Genomic DNA, 14793 nt, shown 5'->3' with positions numbered 1-14793 from the left:
CCAAGGTAATAGCCTGTCTGTTCTCACAGCGGTCTCTTCCCTGTGCAGACGATACGACATGGGTGGGGAGAATCTGAGCATTGTTAAATGTCACCTAGATAGATGAGAGAAACTCGTAGCCACAAGGGACTGTAGTGTGGATTGCACATAAATCCAATTCGATCTTTGATGTTCTTTTTAAACTTATCTGTTTGGATAAGAGTGTTACCTCAAAATAAGAAATAGGAAAATGGGAACGTTAACAAAACCTTTCAGTTTGAAGAAGAAGATGTTAATGGAGACAGGAAGGAAGTTGTATATTTTTTTGTTGTCATTTTTTTATTTTTTAACCTTTTTATTTAACTAGGCAAGTCAGTTAAGAACAAATTCTTATTCACAATGACGGCCTAGGAACAGTGGGTTAACTGCCTTGTTCAGGGGCAGAACGACAGATTTTCACCTTGTCAGCTCGGGGGATTCAATAGTACAGCCTTTTCAGTGACAAGTCCAATGCTCTAAACCACTAGGCTACCCTGCCACTCTAATGTACTTGTCCTCGTGTCTGTGTCAGACATGCATAGACCACATGGATAACAAACTAATCAGCTTGTGTGATTAGGACTCTTGATTTGTGCTTCCAGGTGCGCTTTGTCCGTAACGTGACGTCCTGGAGAGCGATGAAGCCTGGGTTCTACCACGGACATGTGGCTTTCCTCGACTTCTCCAAGTAAAACTCTCCACAACATTCTTTACTTAAATATGGCTGCTGTCCCCGTACAGGGATCAACATCAGGGGAAATTTCAGAGTGACAACTAAAAATACAATTTCGTAACATTAAACATTCTTGAAAATGCAAGTGTCTTACACCCTTCAAAAGATTAGAATCTTGGTAATCAAACTACGTTTTCAAATTTAAAATAGCTATTACAGAGAACATATCCCATGCTTTTGTTTGAGAAGAGCAATCAAGAACAGAAACATTTTCCGCCATGCCAGTTTTTAGACATTCACATCTGAAGGTAAAATTATGACTTACATTCTGATATCTTGCTCTTATTTCTCTTCCTGAGTATCCCATTGATCAAATGAAGTGCCGTTTTCTTTGATAAAATCCATTTTTATAGCCTAAATCTAAACATTTTGTAAACTATTTGTGCCGGGAATTGCATCTCTATAAATTTTTTTTACAGAGCATTCGGCTTGATTCGCCCATGTAAACACTCTCCACAACATTCTTTACTTAAACGATATCAGTAACAAACACATTTTATATGACACATGAAGAAGGTCATGACTTGGTGCTTTTATTTATTTACTGATGTAGATTTCTTTTTCTTTTTTTACTGCTCTCATTGCTTGTATACTTATCCGACTGTGGGATTCATCTTTGCTCTTCATTTCCTCAAAACGGCTGCTGCCACCATGTGGCTGAAAGCGGAACTAGTCCTGTATTTGTGAAATGCATTGGGAGTGAATCAAAAGCTCCAAAGATGTTCAGCTATTATTTTAGCACTTCACTTCTAACTGTTGTCTTTAGGTGTGACCCTAACTGTTGTCTTTAGGTGTGACCCTAACTGTTGTCTTTAGGTGTGACCCTAACTGTTGTCATTAGGCGTGACCCTAACTGTTGTCATTAGGCGTGACCCTAACTGTTGTCATTAGGCGTGACCCTAACTGTTGTCATTAGGCGTGACCCTAACTGTTGTCATTAGGCGTGACCCTAACTGTTGTCATTAGGCGTGACCCTAACTGTTGTCATTAGGCGTGACCCTAACTGTTGTCATTAGGCGTGACCCTAACTGTTGTCATTAGGCGTGACCCTAACTGTTGTCATTAGGCGTGACCCTAACTGTTGTCATTAGGCGTGACCCTAACTGTTGTCATTAGGCGTGACCCTAACTGTTGTCATTAGGCGTGACCCTAACTGTTGTCATTAGGCGTGACCCTAACTGTTGTCATTAGGCGTGACCCTAACTGTTGTCATTAGGCGTGACCCTAACTGTTGTCATTAGGCGTGACCCTAACTGTTGTCATTAGGCGTGACCCTAACTGTTGTCATTAGGCGTGACCCTAACTGTTGTCATTAGGCGTGACCCTAACTGTTGTCATTAGGCGTGACCCTAACTGTTGTCATTAGGCGTGACCCTAACTGTTGTCATTAGGCGTGACCCTAACTGTTGTCATTAGGCGTGACCCTAACTGTTGTCATTAGGCGTGACCCTAACTGTTGTCATTAGGCGTGACCCTAACTGTTGTCTTTAGGTGTTCTCCTAACTGTTGTCATTAGGCGTTCTCCTAACTGTTGTCTTTAGGCGTTCCCCTAACTGTTGTCTTTAGGCGTTCCCCTAACTGTTGTCTTTAGGCGTTCCCCTAACTGTTGTCTTTAGGCGTTCCCCTAACTGTTGTCTTTAGGCGTTCCCCTAACTGTTGTCTTTAGGCGTTCCCCTAACTGTTGTCATTAGGGACAGGTACACCACTGTTCAAACGTTTGGGGTCACTTAGAAATGTCCTTGTTTTTGAAAGAAAAGCACATGTTTTGTCCATTAAAATAACATCAAATTAATCAGAAATACAATGTAGACATTGTTAAAGTCGAAAATTACTTTTGTAGCTGGAAATGGCAGATTTTTTTTAAAGGAATATCTACATAGGCGAACAGAGACCCATTATCAGCAACCATCACTCCTGTGTTCCAACGGCACGTTGTGTTAGCTAATACAAGTTTATCATTTTAAATGCTGAAAGGCTATTCCATGTGAGAAATTGCCAAGAAACTGAGGTCAGCATCCCGGAGTCGCCTCTTCACTGTTGACGTTGAGACTGGTGTTTTGCGGGTACTATTTAATGAAGCTACCAGTTGAGGCGTCTGTTTCTCAAACTAGACACTCTAATGTACTTGTCCTCTTGCTCAATTGTGCACTGGGTCCTCCCACACTTCCTGTTCTGGTTAGAGACAGTTTGCGCTGTTCTGTGAAGGGACTAGTACACAGCGTTGTACGAGATCTTCAGTTTCTTGGCAATTTCTCGCACGAAATAGCCTTCATTTCTCAGAACATGAATAGACTGACGAGTTTCAGAAAAAAAGTATTTGATTCTAGTCATCTTGAGCCTGTAATCGAACCCACAATTGCTGATGCTCCAGATACTCAACTAGTCTAAAGAAGACCAGTTTTATTGCTTCTTTAATCAGCACAACAGTTTTCAGCTGTGCTAACATAATTGCTAAAGGGTTTTCTAATGATCAATTAGCCTTTTAAAACGATACACTTGGATTAGCTAACACAACGTGCCATTGGAACACAGGAGTGATGGTTGCTAAGAACGGGCCTCTGTACACCTATGTAGATATTCCATTAAAAATCAGCCGTTTCTAGCTATAGTAGTCATTTACAACATTAACAATGTCTACACTGTATTTCTGATAAATTTGATGTTTTAATGGAGATTATTTTTTTTTAAGTAACTCCAAACTTATGAACTGTGGTGTTTAGTCCTAACTATTGTGATTAGGTACAACACATTCGGGAAGTATTCGTACCCCTTGACTTTTTCCACATTTTGTTACAGCCTTATTCTAACATGGATGAAGTAAAATCCTCATCCGTCGACACCCATTACCCCACAATGACAAAGCGAAAACAGGTTTTTAGAATGTTTTGCAGGTATAAAATATAAACAGACCATATTTACAGAGTGGCCTTGATCAGAGAGGTGACCAAGAACCCGATGGTCACTCTGACAGAGTTCCTCTGTGGGGATGGGAGAACCTTCCAGAAGGACAACCATCTCTGCAACACTCCACCAATCAGGCCTTTTGTGGTAGAGTGGCCAGATGGAAGCCACTCCTCAGTAAAAAGCACATGACAGCCCGCTTGGAGTTTGCTAAAAGACACCTAAAGACTCTCAGACCATGAGAAACAAGATTCTCTGGTCTGATGAAACCAAGATTGAACTCATTGGCCTGAAGCGAGGTGGTAGCAGCATCGTGCTGTAGGTTTGTTTTTCAGCGGCACCATCCCTATGGTGAAGCATGGTGGCGGCAGCATGTGTTTCAGCAGCAGGGACTGGGAGATTAGGCAGAATCGAGGGAAAGATGAACGGAGCAAAATACAGAGAGATCTTTGATGAAAACCTACTCCAGAGCACTCAGGACCTCAGACTGGGGGGCGAGGGTTCACCTTCCAACAATACAACGACCCTAAGCACACAGCCAAGATGATGCAGGAGTGGCTTCGGGACAAGTCTCTGAATATCCTTGAGTGACCCAGTCAGAGCCTGGACATGAACGTGATCGAACATCTCTGGAGAAAATAGCTGTGCAGGGACTCTCCCCATCCAACCTGACAGAGCTTGAGAGGATCTGCAGAGAAGAATGGGAGAAACTCCCCAAATACAGGTGTGCCGAGCTTGTAGCGTCATACCCAAGAAGACTCGAGGCTGTAATCACTGCCAAAGGTGCTTCAACAAAGTACTGAGTAAAGGGTTTGAATACTACTTATGGAAATGTCATATTTCAGTTTTTATTTTTAATACATTTTCAAACGTTTCATTTGCTTTGTCATTATGGAGTATTGTGTGTAGATTGATGAGGGGGAAAAAAACAATTTAATCATTTTTAGAATAAGGCTGTAACGTAACAAAATGTGGGAAAGGTGTAGGGATCTTATTACTTTCCGAATGCACTGTAACTATCCTAACAATTGGGATTAGGTATACTGCTAACTATTGGGATTAGGTATACTGCTAAGTATTGGGATTAGGTATACTCCTAACTATTGGGATTAGGTATACTGCTAACTATTGGGATTAGGTATACTCCTAACTATTGGGATTAGGTATACTCCTAACTATTGGGATTAGGTATACTCCTAACTATTGGGATTAGGTATACCCCTAACTATTGGGATTAGGTATACCCCTAACTATTGGGATTAGGTATACCCCTAACTATTGGGATTAGGTATACTCCTAACTATTGGGATTAGGTATACTCCTAACTATTGGGATTAGGTACAGGTATACTCCTAACTATTGGGATTAGGTACAGGTATACTCCTAACTATTGGGATTAGGTATACTCCTAACTATTGGGATTAGGTATACTCCTAACTATTGGGATTAGGTATACTCCTAACTATTGGGATTAGGTATACTCCTAACTATTGGGATTAGGTATACTGCTAACTATTGGGATTAGGTATACTCCTAACTATTGGGATTAGGTATACTCCTAACTATTGGGATTAGGTATACCCCTAACTATTGGGATTAGGTATACTCCTAACTATTGGGATTAGGTATACTCCTAACTATTGGGATTAGGTATACTCCTAACTATTGGGATTAGGTATACTCCTAACTATTGGGATTAGGTATACTCCTAACTATTGGGATTAGGTATACTCCTAACTATTGGGATTAGGTATACTCCTAACTATTGGGATTAGGTATACTCCTAACTATTGGGATTAGGTATACTGCTAAGTATTGGGATTAGGTATACTGCTAAGTATTGGGATTAGGTACAGGTATACTCCTAACTATTGGGATTAGGTATACTCCTAACTATTGGGATTAGGTATACTGCTAAGTATTGGGATTAGGTATACTCCTAACTATTGGGATTAGGTATACTGCTAAATATTGGGATTAGGTATACTGCTAACTATTGGGATTAGGTGTACTGCTAAATATTGGGATTAGGTATACTGCTAACTATTTGCCCTCTGATAGGTATGGGGTGAGAGGTAAACCCGTTTACATCAACGTGGTCCGGGACCCCATCCAACGCCTCGTATCATACTACTACTTCCTGAGGTTTGGAGATGACTACAGGCCTGGCCTTCGACGGAGAAAACAAGGTGACAAAAAGGTATTGTTGTGTACATATACAAACAGTTACACAGTAACATACTGGCTTTCAATGGTGTTTTAAAATGTCTTATCGCCCTAGTGAGTGTATATGAAGCTCTATTTCTGACGTTTGTGTGTGTGTGTTTTTTTTAGACCTTTGATGAGTGTGTGTCAGCAGGTGGTTCTGACTGTGCCTCTGAGAAGCTTTGGCTCCAGATCCCGTTCTTCTGTGGACACTACTCAGAGTGCTGGTGGGTACCAACATGGCTGCCAGCGCTGGGTGGGAGCCAACATGGCTGCCAGCGCTGGGTGGGAGCCAACATGGCTGCCAGCGTTGGGTGGGAGCCAACATGGCTGCCAGCGCTGACCCACTTATCCCCATTGCACCGGCTGGGTCAATGTGTTAGTAATCAGAACACATTGATAACGTAATGATTAAGTCATTTGTTGTTGTTAAACAGTGTGTAAACCACAGATATCTCTCATTAAATGAGTTTTCTATTTGTAATTACCATGTTGTGTGTGTGTGTGTACTATAGGAATGTAGGCAGCAGGTGGGCCCTGGATCAGGCCAAGTATAACCTGCTGAATGAATATCTACTAGTCGGAGTGACAGAGGAGCTGGAAGACTTTATCATGATGCTGGAGGCAGCCCTGCCCCGCTTCTTCAAGGGTGCCACAGGCCTCTACAAAACAGGTACTGTACTGGCACATCATGTATCCTGGTTCCTCTCACTTAGCCTCAGCAGATAAAACCCTGTCAGTGTTCTCGCCTTGTCTCTGTGCGCCATGTCCTTCTGACCGACCCTGGTCTGCAGCCCCACTCTGCCGCTCTGCTCTTTTCTTGGTAACAGCGTTTAGTACACTGGGGCAGAATAACCTACTATATTTAGGGCACTTGGGCAGAATAACCTACTATATTTAGGGCACTTGGGCAGAATAACCTACTATATTTAGGGCACTTGGGCAGAATAACCTACTATATTTAGGGCACTTGGGCAGAATAACCTACTATATTTAGGGCACTTGGGCAGAATAACCTACTATATTTAGGGCACTTGGGCAGAATAACCTACTATATTTAGGGCACTTGGGCAGAATAACCTACTATATTTAGGGCTCTTGGGCAGAATAACCTACTATATTTAGGGCACTTGGGCAGACCAAGTGAAGGAGTAGCCTGTTGGATAGATACAGTGGTTGCTCCACTAAAAGTTTTTGCAATTATGCTGCGGTACTTAGAGGTAATTTGTTGATTAGTACGGTACCCTGCGTCACCACTTCATTGCTTCAGACCACCACAAGGGGGAGTTAGAGCACTGATTATGCTTTTGAGTCCAACTGTGTCTCTAACTGACAATGAATGGGTGGCATAAACCTCAATAGAAACTGATAATTGTGCATAAATTAAGGTTTTTATAATTTTATTTTGTTAGGATTGTTTTGCGCTTACTGTAGTACTGTAGGCCATTCCCGACCAGTCACGTTGTACAGCGCCTAAGACACTGCATAGCAGTACAAGCTGTGTTGCTACAAATGCTGGTTCAATACCCGTGCCGCCCTCAACTGGGAGACCCATGAGATGACAAGGTTTTTTTGTGTCTTTTTTCTCGCTTTAAAAACAGAAATAAATAACAAACTGGCTTTATTTACAAATTAGTAACAAGTAACAATATCTCACCCCATGTTCAAGAATGGCCTATTTCTCGCTCATTTTACATTGTTTGAAAATGAAATCATCTCCAAAATATTATTTTTTATTAGCAGGACAATATATATTGGTCATGGCTCCCAAGTGGTGCACAATGGGACTGCCTTGCAGTTCTCCAGCTGTATCCACTGAAAGCGTGCAAGGGTCAAGACACGAGGGCAGGGGGCGCGGGATGGGCCGCAGAGCCACGCACAGAAGACAGACCGAGGAGGAGGTAGGGCGGGTGGACTCCCACCCTGCCACACTGGGTAGCACAGAGCAACACTTTAAGGGGCGTTGCACTAATAATGGGGCTGACGAGGGAAATGTTCCCGCTGTTCTAGCAGGTAGCTGGACTGTAGACTTGCCAAGATGGAGGGTAGGGGGAGAATTCTATCATTAAATGTATTTCTAGGTTAGGTTCTAAGTTGTTGTTGTTTATCACATCTGAACGTGATTGGGAGGCGAACAATTGGCCCAGCGTTTCTCTCTCTATAAAAACATAAATGTTTTGGCCTTTATTTACTTTTCAAAAAAACAAGTCAGCGATTTTGTAATCTGAATAATCTCCAAATATCGTTATATATTGTCAAGTTGATGGCACAGTCATATAGCCGGCACCTATATAAAGCTGAGTGACTCACTCATTCATGGCTTTTAATCAAAATAAACGAGTACTGTGCGCTGCAATACGCTGCAACTTTTAAAGGACGAACCTCTGTAGACCCTAACCGATCCTCTCCTGTTCCCGTGTGCTCCCAGGTAAGAAGTCCCACCTGCGGAAGACCACAGAGAAGAAGCCACCCACCAAGGAGTCCATCGCCAAGCTGCAGCAGTCCGACATCTGGAAGATGGAGAATGAGTTCTATGAGTTTGCCCAGGAGCAGTTCCAATTTGTCAGAGCCCACGCCGTCCGGGAGAAGGACGGGGAACTCTACCTGCTGGCACAGAACTTCTTCTATGAGAAAATCTACCCCAAAGTGAACTAGGGTGGAACTGGGTTAACATCAGGCCAGGTGGATGGTGATGAGGTCTGGGTTATCAGGCCAGGGGGATGTTGATGAGGTCTGGGTTATCAGGCCAGGGGGGTGTTGATGAGGTCTGGGTTATCAGGCCAGGGGGATGTTGATGAGGTCTGGGTTAACATCAGGCCAGGGGGGTGTTGATGAGGTCTGGGTTAACATCAGGCCAGGGGGGTGTTGATGAGGTCTGGGTTATCAGGCCAGGGGGATGTTGATGAGGTCTGGGTTAACATCAGGCCAGGGGGGGATGGTGATGAGGTCTGGGTTAACATCAGGCCAGGGGGGGATGGTGATGAGGTCTGGGTTAACATCAGGCCAGGGGGTGTTGATGAGGTCTGGGTTAACATCAGGCCAGGAGGGTGTTGATGAGGTCTGGGTTAACATCAGGCCAGGGGGGATGGTGATGAGGTCTGGTTTAACATCAGGCCAGGGGGATGGTGATGAGGTCTGGGTTAACATCAGGCCAGGGGGATGGTGATGAGGTCTGGGTTAACATCAGGCCAGGGGGGTGTTGATGAGGTCTGGGTTAACAGGCCAGGGGGTGTTGATGAGGTCTGGGTTAACATCAGGCCAGGGGGGATGGTGATGAGGTCTGGGTTAACATCAGGCCAGGGGGGATGTTGATGAGGTCTGGGTTATCAGGCCAGGGGGGTGTTGATGAGGTCTGGGTTAACATCAGGCCAGGGGGATGTTGATGAGGTCTGGGTTAACATCAGGCCAGGGGGTGTTGATGAGGTCTGGGTTAACATCAGGCCAGGGGGTGTTGATGAGGTCTGGGTTAACATCAGGCCAGGGGGAATGTTGATGAGGTCTGGGTTAACATCAGGCCAGGGGGGTGTTGATGAGGTCTGGGTTATCAGGCCAGGGGGGAATGTTGATGAGGTCTGGGTTAACATCAGGCCAGGGGGTGTTGATGTGGTCTGGGTTAACATCAGGCCAGGGGGATGTTGATGAGGTCTGGGTTAACATCAGGCCAGGGGGATGGTGATGAGGTCTGGGTTAACATCAGGCCAGGGGGATGGTGATGAGGTCTGGGTTAACATCAGGCCAGGGGGGTGTTGATGTGGTCTGGGTTAACATCAGGCCAGGGGGAGATGGTGATGAGGTCTGGGTTAACATCAGGCCAGGGGGATGGTGATGAGGTCTGGGTTAACATCAGGCCAGGGGGGAATGTTGATGAGGTCTGGGTTAACATCAGGCCAGGGGGGTGTTGACGAGGTCATACACTCTACTCTCTGTGTTAGTTCAGACGGCAGAGCCTGACCATTATTCACCCTGTAACACACGTTACAGAATGCCATCATAACATTAACTGGATGGGGACCTACTGTGTAGCTGTACCATGTCTGGGGGATACTGTGCTGGTTTCATTGGTTCCTTGTTCTTCACTGTAGTTGTTGACTTCTACAAGGTATTTGAACAGGTCTCAAATCCAACATGGTGTCCTGTACTTCTCTGCAGCTGGCCACTTCTACAAGTTATTGAAGCCAGATCCAACATGGTGTCCTGTACTTCTCTGTAGTTGGTCACTTCTACAGGTTATTGAAGCCAGATCCAACATGGTGTCCTGTACTTCTCTGTAGTTGGTCACTTCTACAGGTTATTGAAGCCAGATCCAACATGGTGTCCTGTACTTCTCTGTAGCTGGCCACTTCTACAGGTTATTGAAGCCAGATCCAACATCTGACCTGCGTGTATCTACACGCAGGTCAGAGGTCAATAAGCCCCCCCTCCACTGGGGACCTGCCTTGTGGTCTTCAGGCTCCAACTCAAAATGGCTGCCCAACCACAACCACATCGGACGACATCCAACAAAAGATTTTGTCTATTTTACGTTTTGTTTTTGAAAATTTAAATCAAACAACAAATAAGAAGGTCAATTCAAAAGAAAACAGGAGTATGTCAGAAATTGGGACGTTTGATTTGTTGAACAAAATGTCAGATCAAAGTGTCAGAAGGACAGTTTGCTGGCTCGTGTCAGAAGGACAGTTTGCTGGCTCATGCCTAAGCTGGGTGACTGTGAAAGGGAGGTAATGTACTAACAAGGAGGAAAGAGTGGCTTCAGCTCGGCGTGATGCCGGGTGGCTTCAGCTCGGCGTGATGCCGGGTGGCTTCAGCTCGGCGTGATGCCGGGTGGCTTCAGCTCGGCGTGATGCCGGGTGGCTTCAGCTCGGCGTGATGCCGGGTGGCTTCAGCTCGGCGTGATGCCGGGTGGCTTCAGCTCGGCGTGATGCCGGGTGGCTTCAGCTCGGCGTGATGCCGGGTGGCTTCAGCTCGGCGTGATGCCGGGTGGCTACAGCTCGGCGTGATGCCGGGTGGCTACAGCTCGGCGTGATGCCGGGTGGCTACAGCTCGGCGTGATGCCGGGTGGCTACAGCTCGGCGTGTTAAGGGCTGTTCATCTACATTGTGTGTGTACAGTCGTTGCCAAAAGTTGAGAATGATACAGCATTCATTTTCATTCTGCTGCCTCAGTTTGTATGATGGCAATTTGCATATACTCCAGAATGTTAAGAAGGGTGATTAGATGAATTGCAATTATTTGCAAAGTCCCTCTTTGCCATGCAAATGAACTGAATCCCCCAAAAACATTTCCACTGCATTTCAGCCCTGCCACAAAAGGACGAGCTGACATCATGTCAGTGATTCTCTCGTTAACACAGGTGTGAGTGTTGATGAGGACAAGGCTGGAGATCACTCTGTCTTGTTGATTGAGTTTGAATAACGGGTTGGAAGCTTCAAAAGGAGGGTGGTGCTTGGAATTATTGTTCTTCCTCTGTCAACCATGGTTACCTGCAAGGAAACACGTGACGTCATCATTGCTTTGTACAGAAACGGCCTCACAGGCAAGGATATTGCTGCCAGTAAGATTGCACCTAAATCAACCATTTATTGGATCATCAAGAACTTCAAGGAGAGCGGTTCAATTGTTGTGAAGAAGGCTTCAGGGCGCCCAAGAAAGTCCAGCAAGCGCCAGGACAGTCTCCTAAAGTTGATTCAGCTGTGGGATCGGGGCACCACCAGTACAGAGCTTGCTCAGGAATGGCAGCAGGCAGGTGTGAGTGCATCTGCACGCACAGTGAGGCGAAGACTTTTGGAGGATGGCCTGGTGTCAAGGGCAGCAAAGAAGCCACTTCTCTCTTGGAAAAACATCAGTAACAGACTGATATTCTGCAAAAGGTACAGGGATTGGACTGCTGAGGACCGGGGTAAAGTCATTTTCTCTGAATCCCCTTTCCGATTGTTTGGGGCATCCGGAAAAAAGCTTGTCCGGAGAAGACAAGGTGAGCGCTACCATCAGTTCTGTGTCATGCCAACAGTAAAGCATCCTGAGACCATTCATGTGTGGGGTTGCTTCTCAGCCAAGGGAGTGGGCTCACTCACAATTTTGCCTAAGAACACAGCCATGAATAAAGAATGGTACCAACACATCCTTCGAGAGTAACTTCTCCCAACCAACCAGGAACAGTTTGGTGACGAACAATGCCTTTTCCAGCATGGTGGAGCACCTTGCCATAAGGCAAAAGTGATAACTAAGTGGCTCGGGGAATAAAATATTGATATTTCGGGTCCTTGGCCAGGAAACTCCCCAGACCTTAATCCCATTGAGAACTTGTGATCAATACTCAAGAGACGGATGGACAAACAACCAACCCACAAATTCTGACAAACTCCAAGCATTGATTATGCAAGAATGGGCTACCATCAGTCAGGATGTGGCCCAGAAGTTAATTGACAGCATGCCAGGGCAGATTGCAGAGGTCTTGAAGAAGAAGGGTGAACACTGCAAATATTGACTCTTTGCATCAACTTCATGTAATTCTCAATAAAAGCCTTTGACACTTATGAAATGCTTGTAATTATACTTCATTATTCCATAGTAACATCTGACAAATATACCTAAAGACACTGAAACGGCAAACTTTTTGGAAATTAATATTTGTGCCATTCTCACAACTTTTGGCCACGATTTGTATATTTTAGGTCCACTGTTAGCAGTTTACAGAATAAACACATGAAACCACAGTACATAGGTAGTGTGTCAATGCACTATCTGATGTACTGGACCAAATGTTTGGTAAGACTTCTGTGAGCATTGTACCTTTTTTCGGTGTGTCTTTTAACATCTAGTTAATTTGTAGCCCACTAAGAGAAAAATTCTCAGATTTGTATAAAATAATCTCCGTTCTGTACTATCGACCTGAAGTTCCTCCCATTTTTAAACCACCACAACATTCCAAACGTGTTTCATTCATCAGTTTGTTGGAGTTGTCCGGATAACGAACTTGTCTTTAGCCCAACGTTTTAGTGTGTGAATGCAGCAGCAATTTGTTGCTATGACTCAACAGTGGGTGTGTGATCAACGTTGACCAGAAATGAGACTTGTTGTTATTATTATTATTATAATTTTTACCCCAGCCAGTCCCAAATGGCGCTCCACCCCTCTCCCTTGGCCCTAACCCTTTTTGTGTTTGCAGATCAGAAAGGTCTGTTATATCTCCCACCATGTTGCATACACCGTACAAATGTACAGACAGTGGTTTGGCCCACGGGGAAAGGTGCAAATCGGTTTATGCCTTAATGTTGTTTTGGTAACAGGGTCACGCTCGTTAGAGAGCGAGCTACGCGAAGAAGAAAAACGCATCAGCGGCTTGATAGTGCCTTCATCATATCATCATTTTTATTTCCCAAATTACACCCGATTACCTGTTTAGTGCACGACTGTTCACCACTGCCCTATGGGGCCCTGGTAAAAAGTAGTGCACTACATAGGGAATAGGGTGCGATTTTGGGATGCATATTTATACAAGACTCCTAAGCCACTTTTTGCTATCCCGTGTCATTTTCACTTGTTTTTCTGAATGTTGTGCTCATTCATTTGACACAATTATCTGTTCTGCCAGTATACCACTTTTTCTTCTTTCATTTTAAATGTCTTATTGTAAACAACCTAAAACGTTTTAAATAAATACTGAACTGTTTCACAGTCTTCGCTGGTCTTCTGTTTTTTTTTTAAGTGTAAACACTCGGTTAATTAAAGACATCCTTTTGTTGAAGTTTTCCTGTTTGGTGAGCAATATCCCATGAATAAAAACAGTAGAGTTCAAGGGTAAAAACAAAGATACAGCTGTAAACCATTGTGTTTGGGAGAAGTTCATCCTCGCCTTCCATCATGTTTACATATGTAATGCATGTTTGTCTTTAGCTCACTTACCTGAGAGATACAGCTGTAAACCATTGTGTTGGAAGGCTAGGATGAACTTTTCCCAACACAATGGTTTACAGCTGTATCTCTCAAGTAAGTGAGCTAAAAACAAACATGCATTACATATGTAAACTTGATGGAAGGCTAGGATGAACTTTTCCCAACACAATGGTTTACAGCTGTATCTCTCAGGTAAGTGAGCTAAAGACAAACATGCATTACATATGTAAACATGATGGAAGGCTAGGATGAACTTTTCCCAACACAATGGTTTACAGCTGTATCTCTCAGGTAAGTGAGCTAAAGACAAACATGCATTACATATGTAAACATGATGGAAGGCTAGGATGAACTTTTCCCAACACAATGGTTTACAGCTGTATCTCTCAGGTAAGTGAGCTAAAGACAAACATGCATTACATATGTAAACATGATGGAAGGCTAGGATGAACTTTTCCCAACACAATGGTTTACAGCTGTATCTCTCAGGTAAGTGAGCTAAAGACAAACATGCATTACATATGTAAACATGATGGAAGGCGAGGATGAACTTTTCCCAACACAATGGTTTACAGCTGTATCTCTCAGGTAAGTGAGCTAAAGACAAACATGCATTACATATGTAAACATGATGGAAGGCTAGGATGAACTTTTCCCAACACAATGGTTTACAGCTGTATCTCTCAGGTAAGTGAGCTAAAGACAAACATGCATTACATATGTAAACATGATGGAAGGCGAGGATGAACTTTTCCCAACACAATGGTTTACAGCTGTATCTCTCAGGTAAGTGAGCTAAAGACAAACATGCATTACATATGTAAACATGATGGAAGGCGAGGATGAACTTCTCCCATCATGTTTACATATGTAATGCATGTTTGTCTTTAGCTCACTTACCTGAGATACTTCTCTTATATTGCTTAATGTTTTCTGTCTTTTACGTTGACTCTTTCCTGTTGAATTTACAACAAGGATTTGCTGTAAACTGGAAGTCATTCTTGTTGTTTCAGCCTTTCTCCAGGTGCAGAAAAAGACCCGGT

General features: G+C 44.0%; 1 protein-coding gene across 1 annotated transcript in view; it reads left to right on the top strand.

The window, feature by feature from the left end:
- Positions 1-8786, top strand: part of hs2st1b (heparan sulfate 2-O-sulfotransferase 1b) — a 60402-nt gene extending 51616 nt beyond the window's left edge. Inside the window, exons 3-7 of the mRNA XM_064933246.1 lie at positions 621-706; positions 5714-5852; positions 5987-6084; positions 6373-6530; positions 8286-8786. Of these exons, the coding sequence (XP_064789318.1) occupies positions 621-706; positions 5714-5852; positions 5987-6084; positions 6373-6530; positions 8286-8512 (708 nt within the window). The 3' untranslated portion in view covers positions 8513-8786. The remainder of the gene's footprint in view (positions 1-620; positions 707-5713; positions 5853-5986; positions 6085-6372; positions 6531-8285) is intronic.
- Positions 8787-14793: the final 6007 nt, after the last annotated feature.

The sequence above is a fragment of the Oncorhynchus masou genome, chromosome 24 (assembly GCF_036934945.1).
Source record: "Oncorhynchus masou masou isolate Uvic2021 chromosome 24, UVic_Omas_1.1, whole genome shotgun sequence".
NCBI classification, from domain to species: domain Eukaryota; kingdom Metazoa; phylum Chordata; class Actinopteri; order Salmoniformes; family Salmonidae; genus Oncorhynchus; species Oncorhynchus masou.
The sequence above is the reverse complement of the archived record's forward strand: the minus strand, read 5'-3'. Positions and strand labels throughout refer to the sequence as shown.